Raw genomic sequence first — 26347 nt, 5'->3', positions numbered from 1 at the left:
TAAGTGTTTACTTATACTTAAAAGAAATACATAATTGTCTTGGGATGCATAAATGACAAAGTAGAATGATATATAAATTAGGATAATGCTAGTGAGACTAAATTTGTAGAAATTTTTTTGAAAACTAAATGATATGGAAGTTGATGATTAGATTATTACTTAAGCGCTGATAAACGTGCTCATTTCTATTAGTCACACATAATTTAGTTTGCAAATTTAGTCTTCCTAGTATTACCCTTAAATTATAAAGTACTAGAATATATTCAGAACATGGGATAAAACATATAATAAGTGTTCCTCCAAAGTATCTAACAAGTCTCTTGTAATTATTGAAATTTTTTTTTTTTAAAAAAAAGTTATCTATTTATGTCTAAGCAAGAGTTGCTATCTAAGCTATATTCTTAAATAAAAATAAATAAAGCAAAAAAATCACAAAACCACCGAGCTTGCCTAGACCGTCTAGTCAGGCTGGGCGACCGTCTTTTCTTATTTTCCAAACGCCTAGAGACTAATTAGGTTGATGACTAGCCATTTAGCGCTTTTTAGAATACTACTGTTTACAAACCCACAACATAATTGCTTCCAATTATAACAATAAATTGTAAAATTAAAATAAAAGCAAATAAACAATTAGAAAAAAGTTGTACCCAGATAAAGCTTTTGAAAAGTGGGGGTTAGGGTTTAGGAAGATTTGTGATTTCTTCTCTCTGAATTTTCTTTTGGTTTGAATTGGAAATGAAATAAAATTTGTTCGAATCAGTTAAACTTTTTGGTCTAGAGAGTGATTACTTATATATACTTCCCTATATGTTGTACTTTATTATGTGTTTGTACCATATTTGATCAATCCCGAAACTACTGAGCACCGGTCAACGTTATACTGTCAAGGACCCAGAAGAGTTTCCCTCAAACCAGGAGGCCAATCACAATGCGACAAGTGTCGACATCAGAAGCCAATCATAGCGCGACACGTGTCAACATCAGAAACTAATCACAACACGATACGTGTCAATGTCATAATGAAACTAGAAACTCTCTTCTATAAATAGAGATTATTCTCTCACAATATTTCCGAATGTCATTTGTACTAAATCATTCACTAGTACTCACTAAAGGAGAGCTTGAACCTATGTACTTGTGTAAACCCTTCACAATTAATGAGAACTTCTCTACTCCGTAGACGTAGCCAATCTGGGTGAACCACGTACATCTTGTGTTTGCTTACCTGTCTCTATCCATTTACATACTTATTCACACCAGTGACCGGAGCAATCTAGCGAAGGTCACAAACTTAACACTTTCTGTTGTACCAAAGTCCTCACTGATTTTGTGCATCAATATTTGGCGCCGTCTGTGGGAACGACACTTATTCCCACTTTCTTCAGCTTTGCCCAGCTGGTTTCCACCATTCGTACACTCTCTTTTGACCAGGCATCCATCTCCAACATGGGGAGCGAAGGAAGCACAACCAAGGTATAAAATATCGATGATATCAGAAATATCGGTAGTCCAAAAACACGGAAATTTTGATGGAAATATCGGGATATTATCGATATCGATAAAAATTGAATAAAAACCACGAAAATTGTAAGAAAAACTTGAAAATTTTTATTGAAACTTTGCAGGATGTTTATTTAGTCAATTATCTATTAGTTTATCACAAAAAATTGGAAGGAAATGCATTGCATGATAGATATAACTTATTTAAGTTGATTATATAGCGAGTTGGCAAACATTGTGAGTGTAGAAAATATGTAGTAATTAATGAAAGAAGTTTAAACACACCATAATCATTTTTATATAATGAATTAGTGCAATATTTTACACTTTATACATTGCATGGTAAGATACATGAGTGACTTAGCAAGGTCTAAAATATCGATAATATCAGAAATATCGGTAGTCCAAAAAAATATCGGTAGTAAAAAAACATGGAAATTTCGATAGAAATATCGGGATATTATGGATATTTTAGACCATGACCATAACACACAGAATGACACCCATCTTGCACCTAGTGCGAAGCAACGAAAGAAGGAAGGAAAAAATGTTGTTCTTCAAGCTAAAGTCGATGAGCTAAAAGCTCAGAACAACAAGATAGCAATGAAGAATGAGGTCCTCTAGGAGCAATATGAGAAGCTCTTTGAGACGCTCCACGAAACTAGGCGTACTCAAACACGCCAGCTCGTTGCCTCTGTGGACATCAACCATCATCTGGGTGCCCCCAACACGGAGGGTCACCTTCCTTCGACATGGGTATCCCTGATGATGAGCGAGCTAATCATCAAAACATTGATCAACATGAGACTTCTCTCAACCCAGATGCTTCGACCCGATGCAAAATAAGTGGAAGAAGACACCTCCTTGTAGAAAGGTTGGAAGGATCAAAAGCCGTTTATCGTGACTGTCGAGACTTCCTAAAGCAACGTCGAGAGAATCCCTTCCACATATGCTCAAAGATCAATGACCCAAGGGTTTCTGAAAGACTCGATCCCCTCCCACGAACCAGGTCAGCTGCCAATCTAGGGAAATAACAACAGGTCTCAGAGGAACATGATGGTACATGGGACTCTGAGGTATTTCGACAGACTTGCCCTAGAAGTTAGTACGACGAGTCCAAGAAAAAACCACACGCTCTTGCTCAAACTTTCCTACTTCTAAGAGGCGATGAAGACTTACGAAAGAAAATTATAGTAGTACATGACTCTACTCAGGACCCACTTGTCCTACAGCTCCTTGAGGAAGTAAACAAGTTGAAGGCCGAACGTCAGGCCGAGATACCTGACTGGAACCAACCCAGGCCGGACCCTCTCACAAAAAGGATTCTCGACATCCCCTTCAAGCGAAAACAAAACAAAAGTTTGGTTTACAACTCTATATTGGAAGGGAGACCCAATTGAACACCTTAACCTCTTCGAGTCCACCATGGCATATCGGATGCACACCGACGAAGAGCAATGTCTTCTCTTCCCCTCCACCCTCTCTGGCGGAGCTCTAAACTAGTATTGCAGTCTTCCACCTGAGACAGTAGACTCATTTGAGGAACTGAGGAAACTGTTTGTCTCTCAACACATCTTCCAAACTGATCGCTTGCATTCTGCATATGACTTGTACATTATTCCCCAGAAGCCGGACGAGTCATTACGAGAGTATGCCGGTCGCTTCAGCCATGAGTATTCTCGTTGCACTGAGGCAGATGACAAGACCACCCTCAAGGCCTTCACGACAGGCCTACGTGATTGTTTCTTCAAGTACATGATCAATGCCAACATTTGGAAGATTTACTCTAAGGTGATAACACAGGCTTACAACCATGCCTCCGTCGAAGTAAGGACATACCAAGGGAACCCCTATATGGTTAACCTCTATCAACAAGTGGGAAGTGGAAGTCAAGTTCTACCAAGTGAGGAGATATTGGCCATTCAGACACCCATTACATCATCTCCTGCCTCATTTAGCTACTCGCTAAGTCACCAAACTTATCTATCTCTTGGTAAGAGAAAATAATTTTACTCTCAGCAAGCCCATTACAACAAGAGAGATAAAAGTTCGTATCAAGACAACTAGGGGTGAACGTACCGTCGACTATTATGACTATGGGGCCAAGCCTCACTCTTTCAAAGTGGAGGACTAAGTACTGAAGGAAATGCTATTATAAGAAGGCATACACATTACAAATGTTTTGACTCTCAACTGCTTGAGATATTTTGTCACACAAGCCATTCCGCAAATATTTAAAGAAGAGGGAATTCAGACAACTTCTTCTGAGTCTTTTGCGTTCCTAGCACTGGAACACTTGGTCTGCGCTGACCTACCCTTATACTCCAACTCAGAGCTTCAACATGCGTACTTTGACACAAAGTATGTGATACTAAGTGTTGCAACCAACATGGTTCACATATCAAAAACATGGATCCCTTTATGCATAGCAAAACATTCATAAGCATCATTCATATCAATCAACATAAACATTATACATTCCAACACATTCATACATAAACATCATACATTCCAACACATTCATACATAAGCCAACTGTGCTTCGAAAGGGTTCAACATATTTTGTGTCTTTGACACTTGCTACAATGTGCCTCAACACGTTGCCCTTATTCTCACCAACCAAGTGATGAAATATGAAGAAGGAACTCATCTTCATGCCACCAACCAGGTGATGAAATGTACAACCGATACTCTCATTCATGCCACCAACTAGGTGATGAAATGTACAACCCGTACTCTAATATCATTTGGCAACTTGCCACTCATGCTACCAACCAGGTGAAGAAGGAACTCATCTTCATGCCACCAACCAGGTGATGAAATGTACAACCTGTACTCTAATATCATTTGGCAACTTACCACTCATACCACCAACTAGGTGAAGAAGGAACTCATCTTCGTGCCACCAACCAGGTGATGAAATGTACAACCCGTACTCTCCTTCATGCCACCAACCAGGTGAAGAAGGAACTCATCTTCATGCCACTAACCAGGTGATGAAATGTGATGGAAGGTGATGAAAGAACTCACCTTCATACCACTAACTAAGTGATGAAAGCAACTTATCATTCATTCCACCTACCAGAAAACGAGTGGTACAACTTGTACATGTGAACTCCTAGCATTCACAAATAATAAAAAACCCTCAAGTTTTACAACTTAACCACGTGAGCACTTATGCCCAACAAGAGTTATAGTCACCAACAAAGTCTTATTGCAAGCCAACAACAACTTCAGTGCATGGCATACAAAAATCAAGCTATTCAGCCCTCTTGCATTTGCTTCAGACATTGCTCCTTTGTAACAATGCAAACACTACAACTCGTAGAAAGCTTCACAACTCTTGGTCAAGACAGTGTGAAGCAAAACCAATTTATGGTGCCAATAAGAGCTTCATCAATGGAGGGCAACCACAATTCTCAAAAGCTTCACACACTCTTGATCAAGACAGTGTGAAGCAAAACCAATTTATGGTGCCAACAAGAGCTTCATCAAAGGAGTTCAACCATAATTCTCAAAAGCTTCACACACTATTGATCAAGACATTGTGAAGCAAAACCAATTTCTGGTGCCAACAAGAGCTTCATCAAAGGAGTTCAACCACAATTCTCAAAAGCTTCACACACTCTTGATCAAGACAGTGTGAAGCAAAACCAATTTATGGTGCCAACAAAAAATTCATCAATGAAGGGCAACTACAACTCGTAGAAAGCTTCATACACTCTTGATCAAGACTGTTCGAAGCAAATTCAATTTATATGGTTCATCCAAACCTTCGACTACTACAAGGTGTGGCTTGCATCACAATCTCTTGCTCGATAGTGTGGAAGCAAAATTTGTATATGTTGTCTCTCCCACATTTTCAAATTTCTAATTTTCCCAACAAAAAAAAAATGAAATTGGGAAATTCAAAGCTTCACCTACAAAAGCTTCAACACAAAAGCTTCACCTACAAAGCTTCAACTCCAAAGCTTCAACACAAAAGCTTCACCAACAAAAGCTTCATCAATGGAGGACGCTACAAATTCTCAAAAGCTTCACACTATCTTGATCAAGAAGTGTGAAGCAAAATCAATTCATGGTACCCAACAAAAGCTTTAACTCCAAAGCTTCACCTATAAAGCTTCAATTCCAAAGTTTCACCTACAAAAGCTTCAACACAAAAGCTTAACCCATAAAAACTTCACCTACAAAAGCTTGACCTACAGAAGCTTCACCCACAAAAGTTTCACCTACAAAGCTTCACCCACAAAAGCTTCAACACAAAAGTTTCACTTACAAAGCTTCAACTCCAAAGCTTCACCTACAAAGCTTCAACATAAAAGCTTCACCAACAAAAGCTTCATCAATGGAGGACAACTACAAATTCTCAAAAGCTTCACACTATCTTGATCAAGATAGTGTGAAGCAAAATCAATTCATGGTACCCAATAAAGCTTCACCACAAAAGCTTCACCAACAAAAGCTTCATCAATGGAAGACAACTACAAATTCTCAAAAGCTTTACTATCTTGATCAAGATAGTGTGAAGCAAAATCAATTCATGGTACCCAACAAAGCTTCACCACAAAAGCTTCATCACAAAAGCTTCATCAATGGAAGACAACTACAAATTCTCAAAAGCTTCACACTATCTTGATCAAGATAGTGTGAAGCAAAATCAATTCATGGTACTCAACAAAAGCTTCAACTCCAAAGCTTCACCTACAAAAGCTTCAACACAAAAGCTTCACCTACAAAGCTTCAACTCCAAAGCTTCACCTACAAAGCTTCAACACAAAAACTTCATCTACAAAGCTTCAACTCCAAAGCTTCACCTACAAAGCTTTAACACAAAAGTTTCACCAACAAAAGCTTCATCAATGGAGGACCACTACAAATTCTCAAAAGCTTCACACTATCTTGATCAAGATAGTGTGAAGCAAAATCAATTCATGGTACTCAACAAAAGCTTCAACTCCAAAGCTTCACCTACAAAGCTTCAACTCCAAAGTTTCACCTACAAAAGCCTCAACACAAAAGTTTGACCCACAAAAGCTTCACCTACAAAGCTTCACCCACAAAAGCTTCAACACAAAAACTTCACCTACAAAACTTCAACTCCAAAGCTTCACCTATAAAGCTTCAACACAAAAACTTCATCAATGGAGGACAACTACAAATTCTCAAAAGCTTCACACTATCTTGATCAAGATAGTGTGAAGCAAAATCAATTCATGGTACCTAACAAAAGCTTCAACTCCAAAGTTTCACCTACAAAGCTTCAACTTCAAAGTTTCACCTATAAAAGCTTCAACACAAAAGCTTGACTCACAAAAACTTGACCTACAAAAGCTTTACCCACAAAAGCTTTACCCACAAAAGCTTCACTTACAAAAGTTTCACCCACAAAACCCACAAAAGCTTCACACACTCTTGATCAAGATATTGTGAAGCAAAATCAATTCATGGTACCCAACAAAACTTCAACCTTAAAGCTTCACCTACAAAGCTTAAAAACAATATATATATATATATATATATATATATATATATATATATATTTGGACCTAACAACTTTCATAACAAATATATATGAATGAGGAGTTTTAAGCTACCACTTAGAAAGGAAAATGGTGAAGTTTTGTTACTTTAGAAGCTTGGCTACTAGCAAGACACCTCATTCGTCAACTTCCTCAACCGGAGACTTGGGGAACTCTTACTATATGCTACTGTACCTTGATACTCGGAAGTCTCATGACCACTCAATGACTTGGATTTTTCAAGTCTCCAACCGAGAAGTTTTCCTCACTCGGGAAATTAAGGGAACACTACATCAACCTACATGCTTCACTCACAAAGCTTCAACATACAAGCTTCAATAAAAGAAAAAATTCAAAGAACTTAGTGAAGAAGGCTTTAGTGTATTTAACACAATACGTTGAAATGAAGCAAAGCTTCTTTATTGATATCTCCGATAAGTTACAAATATGTACATATATATGAGTCAAAATAAACAAACAATAGGGAGCCTTCACTAAGGTTGCTTAGGAGAAGTCTCAGCATTCGGTAGAGCCCCAGAAAGAGAAGGCACCGGAATGTGATCATTCGGAGCCTCAGTACTGGACAGAACCCCAGAAGGATAAAGCATTGGAGGTTGATCATTTGGAGATTCATTACGCGGTACAGCCCCAGAAGACAAAGGCAATAAATGCCTTTGGAACAAACCCACAAACTTCTAATGATCAAGTAAAATCTTGCCATCAGATTCCTGCATCTGGTCAAACTTCATCTTCATGTTTGTAGCATAGTCATGTTGCGAGCTTGTGCAACTGTTTATTCTCATGCTTGAGCCCTCTAATCTCTTGTTTGAGACTTATCAATTCAGCCGCCAATGATTCAACTTAGCGGGTTCGAGCAAATAGGCGTTGGGCTATATTAGACACAGAACCTGCACATTGAACACTAAAAGGCAGGGAATCCTTAACAGCCAACTCATCAGACCGTTTGGAAAGTAGTCTGTTATCTTTAGGAGTGAGAAGGTTCCTGGCCACCACTGCAGCAGTCATATCATTCTTCATCACAGAGTCTCCAACGGTAAGATGATCAGTAGAGGATAAGAATGATGGGTGTCATATGTTGTCTTGAGGAGACATAACTGCCTCTTCACCAGAGTTCAAGTCAAAACGACGGTCAAATGGGCCAGACATTTTCAGAAATGATGAAGGAGAAATGAGGTCCAATAAATCTTTGAAGTACAAAAATAAGGGAAAAATTCCTACAAGCAATAACTCTCTAAATGTACTTGTGAACACGAAAATTTCCTAAAAGGAAAGAGACAAGAATATAATTGGTGCCTTTATAAAAGAAAGCGCAACATGGTCGTTGGTTCAAAAATCGAAGAGGCACCACTTTCTACATGCAACATCAGCTCATCGGGTACCACAGATAACTTTGCCAAAGATCTCTGACAAAGTTTAAACACATAAATTTTGAAGGTCCAGCTACCTTAACAACACCACTATTCGGATTTCGAATAGGCACCATTTTCCACACGCAACATCAGCTCCTCGAGTACCACATATAACTTTGCCAAAGATTTCTGACAAAGTTTAGACACATAAATTTTGAAGGTCCAACTACCCTATTATTACCCACAAGGGTAAAGGAACAGCAGCACTGCTTGATAATTGGAAAGTCCCTATGTGTGTCAACCTCCGTGCTCCGTGGTAAGGCAGACTAGCAAAAATGCCCAACTTTTACTCACATTCGAGAAAACACTCCCAACAAGATTGCTTGCTCAAAAATCGAAGAGGCACCGCTCTTCCATTCTCGAGAGCCAGACTCCCAACAGAATTACTTGCTCAAAAATCGAAGAGGCACCGCCCTCCGAATCTCGAAAGCCAAACTCCCAGCAAGATTACTTTCTCAAAAATCGAAGAAACACCGCCCTCCGAATCTTAAGAACCAGACTCTCAACAGGATTGCTTTCTCAAAAATCGAAGAGGCACCGTTCTCTGAATCTCGAGAGCCAGATCTTCGACATGATTGCTTGTTCGAAAACCAAATAAGCACCGCTCTTCGAACTTCAAGAGCCAAATTTTCTTGGATAAAGCTTGTCTGCAATCTTCATATGCAACATCAGCTTTCCAGATACCACAGACCACTTTTTCAAAGTGCTCTAACAAAGTTAAAACACGTGAAGCTTGCAGATCCCACTACATTGCTATGATCAAGAAGGGTAAAAGAATAACATTACTTCTTGTTAGGGAGACTCCTATATATGTCGACCTCCATCCTCCATGGACAGGCAGACCTGTAAAAATGCTCAACCCTTCCTCATATCTGAGAGGACACTCCCAAAGAAGCCTCTCGAAATACTCAGTTTTCTTCCCCCCCAATAATACCTATGCAAACCAGCCACACCAGAGCAAGAGTATCTCATATCTTTGCATGGTTGTTTGCCTAACATTGTTCTCAAGTACTCATCATCAACTGTTGTTAAGGTCACGAAGTCCTTCGGTAAATACCTCAAAACAGTTGATGCGATATTGACGCTTTACACTGAAGCTGCCACGCATGGATGAGTTGCTGAGAATGAGTGCTTTGAAGGACCATTTAAATGCAAAGGTTGCATTCCACTCCTGCATCGGAGATAAATGCTGTAAGAGATTGAGGCAGAATGATCAATGATGAGCTAGAACAGATCACTACAGCACGATACCCTTCCTGCAGAATCACATAACCCAGACAAAAGAGTCTAAATCAAATCCAAATCCAACATCGTTGCCCTATCTGAAGAACTCAAGAAGCTTCAACAACCTTTCGCTGACACCATCGCCAAAGAGCAAAGCCTCGCCATACCATACCCACTACTTTGTCGACAGCAAAAGTATCTCATATCATTAAGGTTGAACGTACTCTAGATTTGATGGACTTGTTTTGACCCTCAAATTCTTGAGTCGGCCTTATACTCTGGAGGAAACCAGAAAACCCTTCAGCCCAGTTCAAGAATAAGCCTGTGGAAAGTTACTTCTTCAAAAGCAAAAGTATCTCATATCATCTCTTCTCTATTTGCTTCTCCTTTTCCTCGTTGTTATTTACGACACAAGAAGAATGAGAACAATCAACCGAAAGCCGAAATCGAACCTCCGATCCAGGTTGCTTGCTTAGAAGTCTGATTGCTTACCTTGTCTGTTACCTCATTCGGCAAATCTCCTAGCTCGGTGACTTGGAGGACTCCTACTATAGGGTTTGTATCGCACTTGACCAAGCCCGAAACTACAAGTAAGCTTCAAGTGAAATTGATACATTACCTTGTGAATCTTCATCGGTTAAAGATACCACCCTTGGATTGAGGAAAAATACTTCCAGAGAAGATGTCACATCTACATATAAGACAGATAAGGCAAGTGAAAATGATACCACACTTCGGTACTTAGAAGTTTCATGATTACTCAATGGCTTGGATCTTGCAAGTCCTCAACCGAGGAGCTTTCCTCACTCGGGAACTTAGGGGAACACTATTTGTACCATACTTGACCAATCCTGAAACTACTGAGCACCAGTCAACGTTATACCGTCAAGGACCCAGAAGAGTTTCCCTCAAACTAGGAAGCCAATCACAGCACGACACGTGTCGACATCAGAAGCCAATATAGCGCGACACGTGTCAACATCAGAAGCCAATCACAACATGACACACATCAATGTCAGAATGAAACTAGAAACTCTCTTCTATAAATAGAGATCATTCTCTCACAATATTTTCGAATGTCATTTGTACTAAATCATTCACTAGTACTCACTAAAGGAGAGCTTGAACCTATGTATTTGTGTAAACCTTTCATAATTAATGAGAACTCATTTACTCTGTGGACGTAGCCAATCTGGGTGAACCACGTACATCTTATGTTTGCTTCCCTGTCTTTATCCATTTACATACTTATTCACATCAATGATCGGAGCAATCTAGCGAAGTTCACAAACTTAACACTTTCTGTTGTACCAAAGTCATCGCCGATTTTGTGCATCAACATTATGAAACTCAAGTTTGTCTTCAGTGACTTCCCGATTCAATAACCGACAGATGATGAATTTTTTATTGTGACAGGAATATGAGTGGTACACCACATGTTTTTATATAAATGGTGGCAAATTGTATTTTTTAAGTTATTAACTTTTTAGCACACATATTTCACCATTGATATAATGGGACGTGATGTATCATTTCGTGTTCCAATCACATTGAAAAATCTCTCCCGACCGACAAGCTATAAGCCGAGATGTGCTGGCTCATATCAAGTAGCCAGTGTAACCTCGTCCAAGGACAACGAGACACCATTAACTTAATGACGCAAGCCATAAAAAGAAAATAATGACTTAAATAAATTTGAACCAAAAGGCAATGTTTATAACAACTTTTTACTAATATGTTGTGTTATCTTTATTGTAGATTTCAACAAAGGTGCTCTTAATGTTCTGTTTTACAATTTAGAGAAATGTTGTTTGAAAACTCATTGTGGAATGAAGAGCAAAGATTATACATCTTTTTGACAATATTTATTTTTCTTTAAAAAAAAAGACCAGCTGGTGGCTTCGATATGGCAGTCCACCCTTCAAGGGTCAGGAAGACTCACAGAGTCATTTCAGCTTTCATCTAACCATCATCATGTAATTCAGCGCTAGAAACCGAACCCAAAACTTGCCTTCATGCTACAATTAATAAGCAAAACTTAAGTTTCTATAAGGTGTAATTTACCTTGATCATGCTATAGTTGTACTTTACTTGTTTACAGCTAGCAATATTTGTAGTTAAATGAAATACACACATCCATTGTTGTGGAATACTACCTAATATATGTGATTGCTTTTATTTTCAGAGAGATTTCTAGTAATTTATGTCTAAAAATTGGGAAATTGATTGTTACTTCATGAAGATTTTTGTGCTTGTTTTCTGCTTGTAATATGTTAATGAAAGTTGATAAAGTTGTTTTTAGAATATTGGTTAAATTACACAAAACCACTTTAATTATGAGTCGCATAACAATATCATACCTCATGTTTTAAATATTGTAATGTCATGCCTCATCTTATGAATTTGTTGTAATGTCATACATTCGTCAACTTTTCTGTTAATTTTTCTGTTAAATGCTGACGTGGTATAAGCGAGGCCGACTCTTTTGCTAATTGGAATAAAAAATTAATTAATTAACAATAAATTATTTGTAATTTATTTAACAATTAATATTTAGTTATAAACAAATAATTTTGTGGGCCCCTCATCCAGTCTCTCTCTGTCTCCCTTAAACTCTCAATTCTCTCCCAACGCTCACCATCTTTTCTTCTCTGTGTTCACAAAGAAGCCAAACCGCAGAGAACTGCCACCACCAAACCACCACCACAACCATGTCACTCGCTCTTCTTTTCTCCCTCAACGCTCAATTTGCCGTTTCTCTAACTTCTCATCTTCTCTCTACAACAACATAGATGGACTCCACCACCACCTCGCGATTTTCCTATGAAAATCCGTCAATTCCTCGTTAGATTGGACGAGTCTAGGATCACAGATCACTTCTTCTTCAACCTAAGGTTCGGATTTGAGCATGGGAGGCTTGAATCTGCCTCTATTTCGTGAGAAACCATAAACTCAGTTTCGTGCTGGTAATCACTTCTTCTTCAACTTGAGGTTCGGATTTTAGCATGGGAGGCTTGAATCTGCCTCAATTTTGTGAGAAACCATAAACTCTGTTTCGTGCTGGTAAGCTCAGGCCGTTCTCAGGCCATTATACCGGCCACGACTTGGCCTAAAAAAGGTATATTTCTATTCCTTGTTCTGTGATCTTCGTTTTGAGAAAAATTTCGTTGTGTTTTGGTAGAGATTTGAGGTTGAACGGAGCTTAAATTTTTCCGATTGGCAAGTGGTCGTTTTATGGGGCGCATTAGGAGAGAACGATGAGTTTGAGGGAGAAAGAGATTGGAATAAGGGGGCCCACAAAATTATTTGTTTATAATTAATATTAATTGTTAAATAAATAACAATTAATTTTTATTAATTAATTAATTTTTTTTATTCCAATTAGCAAAAAAGTAGGCCCAATCATGCCACGTTAGCATTTAACAAAAAAGTTGACGGAGGTATGACATTGCAACAAATTCATAAGATGAGGTATGGCATTATAATGTTTAAAACACGAGGTATGAGATTGTTATGTGACTCATAGTTGAGGTGGTTTTGTGTAATTTACCAATACTTGAGGTGTAAATTCACCTTGTGTTCAGGGAAGTAATTTCTCGACATATGAGAAAAGACTCGTGTTTTCCCTATTAATAGAAGAATCAAAGTAAGATATCTACTTAAACAACTACCTAGTGGCTCAGTGGTTCGGGAGGAATTTTAAATCTGTATTCCACATAGCACGTTTTGAGTTCGGTTCCTGGCTCTGAAGAATCACAGAAAAAGCTAAAATGCCTCTATCAGTCTTTTCAGCCCAAAAAAACAAATGGACTGTCGTGATGTCCACTTGAACATAATGCTAAATCAGAACACGAGTTGTGACTCTATGCTATTTAAGTGTGTGTTGTTGTGAAGCAAGCCCACTTGATTCTTGCGTCTTACAACTTAAATAGAATTCAACAATTTCATATGGTTTTTTATATGAATGTTCAGACGAATCTTAGAATGTGTCACTGGACCTCAATGGCTCCATCACTTTGCTCATGTAAATGATTCTTTGTTAAAAGGGAATCAGTTGGTGATTTCATCATGTCAGTTTACTTTTTCGGATGTCGGAAAGACTTCTATAGACCTTTCAGCCTCCTTTACCCACCATTATGTGATTCACCAACACCAAAAATCGAACTCAAAATGTACCGTGTGAAATATGAACTAGAAATTCGTTCCTAACCACTAAACGACCCCATAGTGGTTCACTCAAATGATTTGTCATTTAAGGCTTGTATATTATGGTACATAGAGGTATATTTTATTTACAAAATATCGCCTTAGTGAGAGGGGAAAATCATAAGGGTAACTCGCTAAACCGTAGCTAAGACTTCGAACTTTGAGACAAAGGAAAACATAGAAGTTAGAACTCATCCCGAGAAGACATTGTTAAAGTACATGGTGGACTAGCCTGAGCACGCGATCCCTCCTAATGAGTATGCCTCTTAATTTTAAGGGGATTTTATATATTGACTTGATAATTAAGTTTTAACATGTTATATTTTTTAAATCTTCGACTAGGCGCTATACGGATGGTCACTACCTCGATTAATTTTTATGCATTTGAAAATTAAGAAAGGGCGCCTAAACCCTCCTATAGCACTCGTTTAGGTTGTGACTCTAACCTTGACAGAAAAAATGTTATTTTACATTTGATTTTTTTTCAATAAATTGTAAAAGACTTGTTGCTTATTTGAATGAACACTCATTATATGCTTGTTTCCTATGTTATTATAATACTTGGTGATATTATTAATTAGTCAATTTAAATAAGAATTTATGTTATTAATGCTAAAAAACGATAATGTTACACATCATACTATCATCATTATTAAGGTCGTGATAACATTGTCAATATGAGTTTTTGTCTGTATGTGCAGGGAGTATCTAATAGTAGGATGATTGCAAAAACATCTTTCTAAAGGAGTAGGATTATTTCCCCTCTAAATCTCTTCACCCCCAGTCCCTTTTCTCTGTCACTTTTCTCTTTTTCTTTCTATCTCTACAAAGAAGTTAATACTAGATGTTGATGTAGCTTAATCATAACCGTTCAAATAAACGGAGACTGAAGGAAAAGACAATTTGAAGAGAAGAAAATCCTACTCACTCCCTTCATAACATGTCAACACGCTGACACATATCCAAAAAGGTTCCTTCATCCCTGGCTTTTTGTCACGTCCTGATCCCGTCATACGACCAAAATCAACACGTGACGTCACCACATTTCTGTTTATCTATCATGTCTCACCTCCGAGACAAGACCAAAACACAAACAATGATTTAACCACACATCCATTTTCTTTTATTTCATGGCTACATATTATAACCTTAGCGTTAGACTACCTACGTACCCTAAGAAGGGATCAAGTCATTCGTAGTTCATTATTCACTACACTCCACGTTTATCACAGTGCGTTTAAGCAAAAAAGCCTAGCATTCCTCAATCAATTATTAGAACTTAATAAGCATGAAATTACTAGGTTTAGGGCTACATAACAAACCCACATGACATTCAAGATTTCCATTCCATCCATCATATAAATCACTATGTTCTCAACATGATACCTCAATTAGGCCTGGCAAACGGGTCGTGTCTGTCGTGTTCGTGTCGTTTTCATGTAACACCTGTTATCTTAACGGGTCCTTAACAGGTCGGGTCACTTTACCCGTTGGGTAAAGTGACCCGACCCGTTATGACCCGTTATGACCCGTTAAGAAAAATATATTTTGTTCTTAAATTTGCACATACCACACATTACCACATAAATATTACTTCAAAACATTAAAACATATTTGTCATTTAAGTACTACATCTACACTCGAAAATAAGAGCCTAATAAAAAAACATTCATACACTAGTCTATTACAAAATATTAAATGTGCAAGGATATGCAAAATGAAAGAGTTTTTGTTTTCAAGGTTGTGAAGCCTTTCTCAAAAGTTTAAACCTTGCCAATAGAACTCAAAGTTTGAATGTTATTTCTTTTACAAAATCCTCAATTTTCATCGATCATCATGGGGAAATTGTATTGGAACTTTGGCTTGATCTATTGCCTTCAAGAGTTATGTTGATGATGTTTTCGGTAAGGTTTTCCACGTCAGAACTCTCTTCCGCATAAACTAAGTATAGAAAAACCAAACATTAAAAACCATTCAAATTATACAAACAAGATTGACGGTTGGATCATTGAAATTAGTTTCATAGAATTCGTATCTCATCCAAACCATAGATACTTAAACTTTATTTATACTTTCATTAAGTATAACATAAGATTTTGTGGTATCCACTTGTGTAAATATTTTAAATTGACGATCGAATTCATTCATTGTATTCGTATAGGGTCAACAAGTGTAGTTGTAAAAAATTATCAAAATCGGAGTTACAATAACCGTTAAATCGTGATTTTTTGTTTTATAACCGTCGAAAAGTTTTGTCTCATTACTTGATCTCTGAATGTTTGTTTTTTTTTTATTTTTAGCGTATGCGATCTCGAAGCATATACAAACAAGTTTGACGGTTGGATCGTTGAAATTAGTTTCATAGAATTCGTATCCCATCAAAACGATAGATTCACCAACACTTAGTTTATTTATACTTTCATTAAGTATAACATAAGATTTTGTGGTATCCACTTGTGTAAATATTTTAAATTGACGATCGAATTCATTCATTGTATTCGTATAGGGTCAAAAAGTGTACTTGTAAAAAATAATCAAAATCGAAGTTAAAATAACCGTTAAATCGTGATTTTTTGTTTTATAACCGTCGAAAAGTTTTGTCTCATTACTTGATCTCTGAATGTCTGTTTTTTGTGATTTTTGGCGTATGCGATCTCGAAGCATATACAAACAAGTTTGACGGTTTGATCGTTGAATTAGTTTTATAGAATTTGTATCCCATCAAAATGATAGATTCACTAACACTTAGAGTTTATTTATACTTTTATTAAGTATAAAATAAGATTTTGTGGTATCCACTTGTGTAAATATTTTAAATTGACGATCGAATTTATTCATTGTATTCGTATAGGGTCAAAAAATGTAGTTGTAAAAAATTATCAAAATCAAAGTTAAAATAACCGTTAAATCGTGATTTTTTGTTTTATAACCGTCGAAAAGTTTTGTATCATTACTTGATCTCTGAATGTTTGTTTTTTGTGATTTTTGGCGTATGCGATCTCGAAGCATATACAAACAAGATTGATGGTTGGATCGTTGAAATTAGTTTCATAGAATTCGTATCCCATCAAAACGATAGATTCACCAACACTTAGAGTTTATTTATACTTTCATTAAGTATAACATAAGATTTTGTGGTATCCACTTGTGTAAATATTTTAAATTGACGATCGAATTCATTCATTGTATTCGTATAGGGTCAAAAAGTGTACTTGTAAAAAATAATCAAAATCGAAGTTAAAATAACCGTTAAATCGTGATTTTTTGTTTTATCACCGTCGAAAAGTTTTGTCTCATTACTTGATCTCTGAATGTTTGTTTTTTGTGATTTTTGGCATATGCGATCTCGAAGCATATACAAACAAGTTTGACGGTTTGATCGTTGAAATTAGTTTCGTGTATCCCATCAAGTTCAATGGTGTGTATATATATATATTTATTATGTAGATTTAAATCTATTTATTTTGTACGTATAATTATTATAGTTTTTTTTTGGGGTATAAAATTTAATTTAAAATTTAATATATATATATATATATATATATATATATAATTATTATAGTTAATATTTTGGGGGTATAATTATTATAGTATATATAATTATTATAGTTAATTTAATATATATATATATATATAATTATAGTTTTAAACTTTTTAGGGGTATAAAATTGTTAAATTATTATAGTATTTTTTAGGGTTATAAAATTATTAAATTAATATTCTGCTTATCGTGTATCGTGTTTCCCACGTGTATACCCGAACCAACCCGTTATCTTAACAGGTGCTTATCGGGTTACCCGATAATACCCGATTCGTTATCGTGTCGACTCAAATACCTGTTAATTTTGGGTCGTGTCGTTTCGGGTTATCGGGTCGTGTCAGGAATTGCCAGGCCTAACCTCAATCCACATTATGTAACATATCAAAGAATCAACGAAGCACAATATTATTCTCAAGCCACATCAATCAAATATTCTAATCATAATAATAACAATCATGACGTCATTCCACAATCACTCTAATTAATCAACCACAAGAATTAAAGATGCACAATATTAACATTGAACTACATTAATCAATCAATAAGATCACATATCAATTCACAAAATAAAATAAAATAATTCTACATAATTCCCTACCTAGATTCCAAGTAATATCATGATAAATCTAATTTATAAACATAATGTCTACTGTGAGCAATTCCTATTCTCTCAAATCTACGGTCAGACTAACCTTATGAAAATGAACAAAAGTATGAATTCTGGACCACTCAATGGAATCCAACTAAAATATGGTTGCCTATCGAAATGTACCGAGTACAACTAATCATCATCACCCTAGAATGCGTATAGTCCCCCATCGCGGAAATACCAAGTAGAACCATAGACATAATCTCATCGTGCAGGCAGTGATCACCCATCGCGAATATACCAAGCATGATCACCCCTGAATATGTATGGTTCCCCAGATATACCAAGCATGACCACATCCTAACTCTAGGTAGTGATCACCCAACGTGGATATACCAAGCATGATCACTTCTAGAATGCGTATGGTCCCTCATCGCGGATATACCAAGCAGAACCATATGCATAGTATAATAACGTAGGCAGTGATCACCCATCGCAGATATACCAAGCATGATCACCCCTAACAGTCCCTCATCGCAGATATACCAAGCAAGACTGTATCCTATAGCTCTAGGTAGAATCACCCATCACGGATATACTAAGCATGATCACTCCTAGAATGCGTGAGGTCCCTCATCGCGGATGTACCAAGCATGATCACCCCTGAAATACGTATGGTTCCCATAGCGGATATACCAAGTAAGACCATCCATGTACCACTGCTACATGGTGTAGTAAATTTAACACACAACCTACCCATACCTTAACCCTTATAAGTTACAACGTAGTCACCTACACCATCAACTTCTCATGGTCACCAACTAATATGTCACACAAGCATATAAGTTTTACAGAATACTTCTAATAGGATTCTAGTATCACATTGTCATAACATTTATCATACTTATCATTCACAATATTAAGAAGATAAATAAACAAATATATATCACAATATGATGTCTCATACACGTAAACCGATGTATATATTATCTGGGATAACTCACTAACCAATATAGGCCCACTAAGCCCTACATAGTCTCTAGTAATACTAATTTTAATATTTAAGATCAATTTGTAACATATTGACCGAAAGTCAAGTCTCTGTCAAATGTGGGGTCCACAACCCTATACAAGTCAATCTAGAACATCCGCCCATGGATTTCCGATCCGTAACTTCCCAATGGTCTCATTTATCTTCTAAAACAATATTCTAAAATTTCGGAACGATCCAACGATCGAATCTTTTCCAATTGCTAAAATTAGGTTGCTATCAATGTTTGGTTTTACAAACTTAGAAATTCAATTTGGGAAGATCCATAAGTTGGATTCCAAATCCGTCAATTCATATGGTCCTTAAATATTACATACTATAACATATTAAGGTTTAGTATCGATCCAGCGGTCAAATCGTCATTTCATATAATGACCAAGTGGCGGCCTCTAACAAAACTATGTTCAAACGATGGGATTTTGTCAATCCGACATTACATATGGAATCGGGGTATCGAATTTAGCCTAGAAAGTCAAGTGGGTCCTAGGCCCATGCGCCGCACATGTGGCGGCCGGCCACCCCGATTCGCCAAAAAAATTAACTAACTCCAAAAATTACCAAATTTTACATATGTAAATCTCAGCAAGGGGAACTACTTTCATACATGGGCTGAAGTCCAATTCAGCCGGAAACGCCTGAAAACCTTCTCGATCCACCAGAACCCTAGAAATGGGTGTGCTTCGATTCTCCTTCCTCGGTGTTCCGCCGCCCCTACAACTGATTGGGCTTTGTTCTAGGGCTCAAGGGGAGTCTAATGGTGGAGGAGATCGATGGGATTACATTAAAAAATGGTAGATCGCCGTCGATGAAGCCTTCAGTGTCTCGTTGCAAAATGGACAATAATTTGGATCAAGGAAGGATGTGCATTTTCATTCCCATAACTTCAAAAACAGTCCATCACTACTACGAAATCATTTATTAGTGTTGCTATGATAACCGATAAGAAATGTATATTACTGTCGGATATTAAGCAAACTATGACAGAAAATAGATGCAGTGTTGGATATAATAAGCGACAGAATTACCAGCGTCAGAAAATGAATTTTCTGTTAGTTAAGGCTCTAAAACAGACAGAACTTGTGTCGGATACATGCGACAATAAATACTTAACTAATGTCGGATATTATCAATTAATGTCGTTCATAACAGCCAGAAAATTAAAAATACCGTCGGATTGACATCATGTTCCTGTCGGTTCTAATCGACAAAAACATTTAAAAATAAATAAAATCTATTATAAATAACTATTTTCCGTCGTCCACAACTGACAGAAAAATATTAATATTTAAAAAAAAAAAAAGGAATCCTTCTATTTGTTTTTTTAATGAATGAATAAAAATAGAATAAAAATTATTTAGGAGAAAAGGAAGAACAATTTCAAGACCAAGATCCCTACGAAGCTGAGGAAACCCTATTTCTCTGCGATCTCCCCACACACAGTGACTCAACTCATTGAGATGGCTTCTCCAAAGACTACCAAAGCTCATCGTTCGACCGCGACGAAGAAAACTACTTTGAGTTCTTCAGCAAAGAAGGACATAATCTTTTGTGGAAAACTCATACCCTACAACAAAAAAGCACCAAACTCTGCAGCAGAGAAAGGTCACCAGAAGATCAAGAGCCAAGAAACCGGAAGCAACGCGAGAAGCGTCAACTTTTCGAAGAAGAAGGGATTTTTTAGGTCGTGGAGGTCTTACCTCTTCCACAAGTTGTCTCTCTTTCCACTTCGGAATAGCAGCTCTGCGAGTTCTATACAAACATTTGTCATGTATTTCAAAAACAACAAAGAAAAAACTCACAATATAATTACTTTAAAATGTATCATTTTCAGTTTGTTCCTGGAATTCATGGCCTTCATTTGATTCCTCCATAGTAATGGCTGAGACAAGAAGGAGGAGTAAAAATGGCTAAGGAAGTAAAAATGGCTAAGAAATGAATGAGTAAAAATGGGAAGGAGAAGAAGAACGGCTGAAGTGAAAATGGGAAGTTGAATTATTTTAGCTAAGGGTAATAAATGTTGTCTGTTATAACCGATAACTTGAATAAAACCCACCAACCTTTTTTATATGCATGTCAGGTTAGTGTCGTTTATAACCGACAAAATTAACCAAAAACTGCCACAAAATTTTCTTCCATCAGATTTTGTGAGCCATTAATTTTTTTGAATCACAGTCGCGGGAAATTTCTTGCCCAAAATTTTGCTCTGTTCCTGTCGATTACATCCGACAGGGCCATGAGCACTAAAATAATAAAATTTTGAAAAACTTTTGGCGTAAAAATAATAAAATAGTCCAATTATGTCGGTTATAACCGACTGAATACTAAAATAATAACCGCCATAAACTAAAATAATAAAATAGTCGATTTTTGTTAGTTATAACCGCCACCATTTACCCAGAATCTATTAAAAATATTAAAAAAAAAAGAATTTAAAAATACTAGCGCTTTCATCCGACACTAAATATCCGCCAGGAATTTATGTCGGATATAACTGACAAGATTTCATTTTTATCCGACACTAACTGAATGATGTGTCGAATATCTTTTATCAGACATAATGGCTTATTAAACCGCCACCATCATCCGACACCTAAAGCTAATATTGTAGTAGTGCATGCTCGTAGCCAACTAGTTAACCATCAAGCATTCCCAATAACCATACAGCAGGGGGTCTGTTGTCCCCTAATGGTGTCTCCTCTTCCATTTTTGACATGTGTACCGTGTTATACCACTTAATTCTAACTTAAGTTGAGATTAAGTGGTATGACACATGTCAAAAAATGAAAGAAGAGACATAGAGAAGACACCATTTTAGAGGACAGCAGACGTTGGGCCTAACCATACTCGCCATGTAATGAATTCTCAAACCTTTAACATGTTTATCTATTTTCATAAATACAAAATTATTTTGTAATCATTAGTGAAAAAAAATAATTTGATCAGCTGATGTTACGCAACATAATTAATTAAAAACTGCAATTAGAAAAATAATATGATGATAATTGCATTCACAAAAATCCATTACATAGTATAACCAAGTGAATGGAAGCAAATGTAGAAAGATAATGGTACATATATAGTTTATGTGATACTATATTTTCTTTTTGCACAAATGGATTATTAAGTAAGAAATATTACATACACTATTTAAAAGAAGAAGAAAAAAAGGGAGAAAACATTAAGAAGATAATTATTCTAAGGTGTTTTTGCGAATGAGCTTACCATTGGATGAGAGAGATTGTTGATCAACGGCCCAATTGTTGCTAGTAGATGCGCTACCATTGTTGTCTTCATGATCTCTTGGGGCAAAAGCAGTCGGCGCAGGATGACTAGTTGTTGCATGGTTGTCTTTATTAATGAGGGATGTGATAGCAGCTGCAACAGCAACCCTAAATTTAGGGTCTGAAGCAATGGCACTTACATTTTCAGCCAATAACGACATATTTTCTTCCCCTGATCTCCAGTTACCTTTCTGATCGTCCGCTAGCGCCATGCCGGATGATCTACTGCCGTTAGCCAAAAGACGGTTGGTGAGACTATTACTGGTATAATAGTTTGCAGATCTGCTGCTAGTATTGCTCATCATCCAACTACTACTAAAACCTGGTGCTGCAGATGATGAGGAGCTACCCATGGCCATGGGAATATTTTGGGGTTGGGATGTAATAGTATCGTAAAAGTTGTTTGTGAGGTCTAGAACAAGTCCTTTGGAAGGGTCGTGAGGATTGATGATTCGATAGTTTGACGAGGAGTGAGATGAAGGGTTCAGGTTCATCATATTATGAGGGGTATTACTATTGTAGTAAGGGAGGGATACTTGAGTGTAGTTAGAGGGTGTGCCATCTGCTAAATGATGGTTACTTGAATCTAGTAACATGCAGGAAGCTGCGGCAGAAGCTGATGAAGCCATGGCTGTTGCATCCACTGGAAGAGGATGGTTGTGTGTTCCTTCATAAGTTGTTATAAGTATGGACATGTCCTCTTGGCATCTTTGAACCTACAATTATACCATCCAAAACATTTAAAAAAAAAAAGGTATAACTGAAAAACTTGAAGTTCAAATAACATTTTCCAAAAAAAATTTAAGAAAAAAAATTGAACTTTAATCGAACGATGTTTTGTAATGTAATTACGTCAACGCATATATATATATATGTATGTATGTATGTATCTATGTATATGTATATGTATATGTATATGTGGGTTAGTTTACACTACCCTTTAAAAACAAACAAAAAGTATACTGTTTAATCGAACGATATTTTTGTAATGTACGTCAACACATTAAAAAAGAATACCTGTTTTCTGACTGGGCATCCCGCGGCTACTGTGCAACGATAATAGGCTCGTGGGCAAGGGTTTCCTTTCGCGATTTTCTGCCCATATTTCCTCCATTGGCACCCATCATTCATCTGAGATATATAGCTTATTAAACGATATAGGTGGTTAATATTTACTCTTACTTGCTATACTGTATGCATGAAGCTAAACCCTACGTACATATATGTATATGTATATGTATATGTATGTGTATGTAATATGTATATGTATATGTGAGTTGTTAAGAAACTAACTAGTGCTTGCAAATGGAACGAATTACTCACCGTGGCATATTCACATCTTGCCCTAATCGAAACCCTAGCTTTCCGATTGGGATGAGGGGCACCGTGGCTCGTAATTCCGGCCAATTCGGTCCGCTGTAACTTGTTTTGCAGTTGCACTGATGATGATGTAAGACTAGCAGTCCTCGTCAATCCTTCCTTGTTATTGATCTCTTCTTTATCATCATCTTCTTCTTCTCTTCCCCTTAATTGAGTGGCAGTAGTAGCAGAGCTGGTTTGTAGCCTCAGTGACAACCCTAGTTGACTCTCTTCAGTAACTTCATCACGTTTTGGTGACGGTACTGGAGATCTATGGCTGATATCTAACATCTTGGAACTCATCTTGGGTCCTTGAGTTGCATTGGGATCGTTACCATCAAGTGAGAGAAAGGTTTGAGGATCCTAAATTAATCAATGAAATACATGAAAATTAACAATGTTGTTACTTGTGGAAATACAAGACACACAACTCGAGCAATTAAAAAAAAATACTTGTAATTATGATCTAATTAATAACAAAATTAAAATGGATTAAACTACCTTGTTTTGGTTACTTTGGTGGATAACCGTAAATTTCATTTGAAGATCGTAATAACCTTTCATCGTTTGCTCTACGACCTTCCTCAAAACCTTGTTTTCTTCCTTCATCCGGCTCATCTCCATTTGTAAAACGCTTAACTAGTAAAACGTTACATGTAATTAAGATAGTAATTTAGTTAGTTAATTAATTGGATAATAAATTATCACAAACACCTATATATAATCAAACTACAAAACATCTAATTTACCAAAAAAAAAAATGTCTAAAAACTTCCCTACCGGTACCTCCTGATCCGTCTTCATATTATTCTCCTGCAACGATGTTTCGACTACTGAGGCATCATCGTCTTCCTCTTCACCGGCACCGGCTTCCGTTGTTTTTAGCTTGTTATTCTGTACTCTTGGTTCTAGCTCATCCTCTTTTTCTTCTGCTGCTGCTTCTTCAACACCATCGTCGACGCGATGATCATCTTCTTCTTCCTCGTCGTCTACGCCTTCTTCTCGTTTTTCTTCTTTAGCATCAATTTGGAGTGAGAGATCAATATCCAAGTCTTTCTCCTGCTCTCTCATCCCCATTGAAGTAAGACAAGGTTGCAGAATCTCTTCCCCTCTCTCTCTATTTTTCTATATATTTCTCTCTCTGTTTTAATGCTGCTTTTTAGGCACCGAAGTCAATTCTCCCATCTCAAAGACGATAAATTTTTAATTGTGATGGAAACACAAGTGGTACACCACGTGTCTTAATATGAGTGGTGGAAAATTTTATTTTTTGAGTTATTAATTTTTTAGCACATATATCCTACTATTTATATAATGACACGTGTTATACTATCCCGTGTACCAATCACACTGAAGAATCTCATCTCAAACACGTATGATTAGACAAACAAGGACGCATCTAAGCTTTGACTTTAATTGAGCCCTTAATTAACTTGCATTAATCAAAGACTTGAAGAATTACATTTACATTTTAATACTACGACTGACTTGGACACTCCACGCCACGCATATAAAAATGAATAGGCGCTCATCAAGGCGCAATGCCGATTCAAAACTTCCCCATGCAGGTCTCAACCATTCTCTTCTTTAGGGTCCGGCTTCATTGCTACGTTGTGCTACGCATGTTTTATCCATTAAATTTAATTTTCACAATTGTTAAGTATTCTATTCTTAATCTTATCTATCCATTTTCTATATCACTTAATGCTACATATCATTGAAAAAAATAGCTTTCCGTTTATGAATATTAAATCGTGATTTTTTCCCTTAAAACCAAAACCAAAACAAAAATATTAGGTTAATGGCTTCTCAGTGGCCTGTTATATTAATATTCCAGGGCAAAGCCATCTCCTAGCTAGAAGATGAGTTTAGTTTAGTTAGCTCGCCCAACGCAAGTGCTCTATATTTTATTTTATTTTCATAATCCGCCCGCACAAAACTTAAATTAAATGAGCTGCAAAAGTAGTGCACTTGCAAAAGTAGACCCACATAGGCCATCTTACAAAACAAATAACAATTTATATTACATGGTTCTACTTCTAATTGCACCGAAGTATTTTGTGATAAAACTTAATACCTAATAATAAATTATTAAGTTTGGACAATATCGGTGATATTAGTATTAGACCATACTGGGCCTATAAAGTTTATGATGGTGTCATAGCGGGTTTTCAAATTTAGACCCAACACCTAGCAATAGGTGATTAAGTTAGGACACTTACAAACATCAAATTTAGACCCAACATCTAGCAATAGATGATTAAGTTAAGACACTTACAAACATGACCGATGTAGCTCCACATCTGACCTATAAAGTTTAAGGAAAACTAATGAAAAGGGCTTGAAAACTTTGAGTTTTAACGATAAAGACAAAATAAAAAGTAAAGTGAATAGTACCAAGATTAACTTTTTAGTGGAAAAATGTGATTTTTCGTTAAAGTGAACAGTACCGCGGGCTTTTCGTTAAAACTCCCTAAAGTTTACCATATATATAGACTTGGAAAGCCTTTTACCCTGAACTTAGGCAGCCGCCTAGCTAATATCTAGTTTGATATATAATAACGCCGTTCCGGCCATGCACGCGTCTACATAATACAACTTTTACAAAACCTTAATTATTATGCATGCAAGCTATGTACGCAGT

The 26347-nt window shown here is 36.7% G+C and overlaps 1 protein-coding gene and 1 long non-coding RNA gene across 3 annotated transcripts; both read right to left on the bottom strand.

The window, feature by feature from the left end:
• Nucleotides 1-15472: 15472 nt before the first annotated feature.
• Nucleotides 15473-17774, bottom strand: LOC126601865 (uncharacterized). The gene is made up of 2 exons (XR_007615841.1): nt 16316-17774; nt 15473-15536 (listed from the first exon to the last, which is right to left on the bottom strand). It is a non-coding gene; the product is annotated as an uncharacterized LOC126601865 (long non-coding RNA).
• A 2952-nt stretch (nt 17775-20726) lies between these two features.
• Nucleotides 20727-24795, bottom strand: LOC126601857 (probable WRKY transcription factor 9). Of its 2 annotated transcripts, XM_050268626.1 has the most exons (6): nt 24490-24795; nt 24205-24342; nt 23668-24066; nt 23362-23475; nt 22286-23060; nt 20727-20803 (listed from the first exon to the last, which is right to left on the bottom strand). In XM_050268626.1, exons 1-6 carry the CDS (start codon nt 24778-24780, stop codon nt 20757-20759), a joined length of 1764 nt encoding a protein of 587 aa, XP_050124583.1. In that variant the 5' UTR covers nt 24781-24795; the 3' UTR covers nt 20727-20756. The 2 variants fall into 2 exon arrangements, with proteins under 2 accessions (XP_050124583.1, XP_050124584.1); XM_050268627.1 differs by lacking the exon at nt 20727-20803 and having other exon boundaries at nt 22043-23060; nt 24484-24795.
• Between the last annotated feature and the right edge of the window lie 1552 nt (nt 24796-26347).

This window comes from Malus sylvestris, chromosome 15 (genome assembly GCF_916048215.2).
Source record: "Malus sylvestris chromosome 15, drMalSylv7.2, whole genome shotgun sequence".
In the NCBI taxonomy this organism is placed as follows: Eukaryota; Viridiplantae; Streptophyta; class Magnoliopsida; order Rosales; family Rosaceae; genus Malus; species Malus sylvestris.
This window is presented reverse-complemented; position numbering and strand designations above follow the sequence as displayed.

Coding starts and splice junctions, on each gene's coding strand:
- LOC126601857 (XM_050268626.1), bottom strand. CDS start 24,780: ATGGGGATGAGAGAGCAGGAGAAAGACTTGGATATTGATCTCTCACTC. Junction 24,067..24,204: donor ACCAAAGTAACCAAAACAAG/GTAGTTTAATCC, acceptor TGATTAATTTAG/GATCCTCAAACCTTTCTCTC. Junction 23,476..23,667: donor CAAGATGTGAATATGCCACG/GTGAGTAATTCG, acceptor TATATATCTCAG/ATGAATGATGGGTGCCAATG.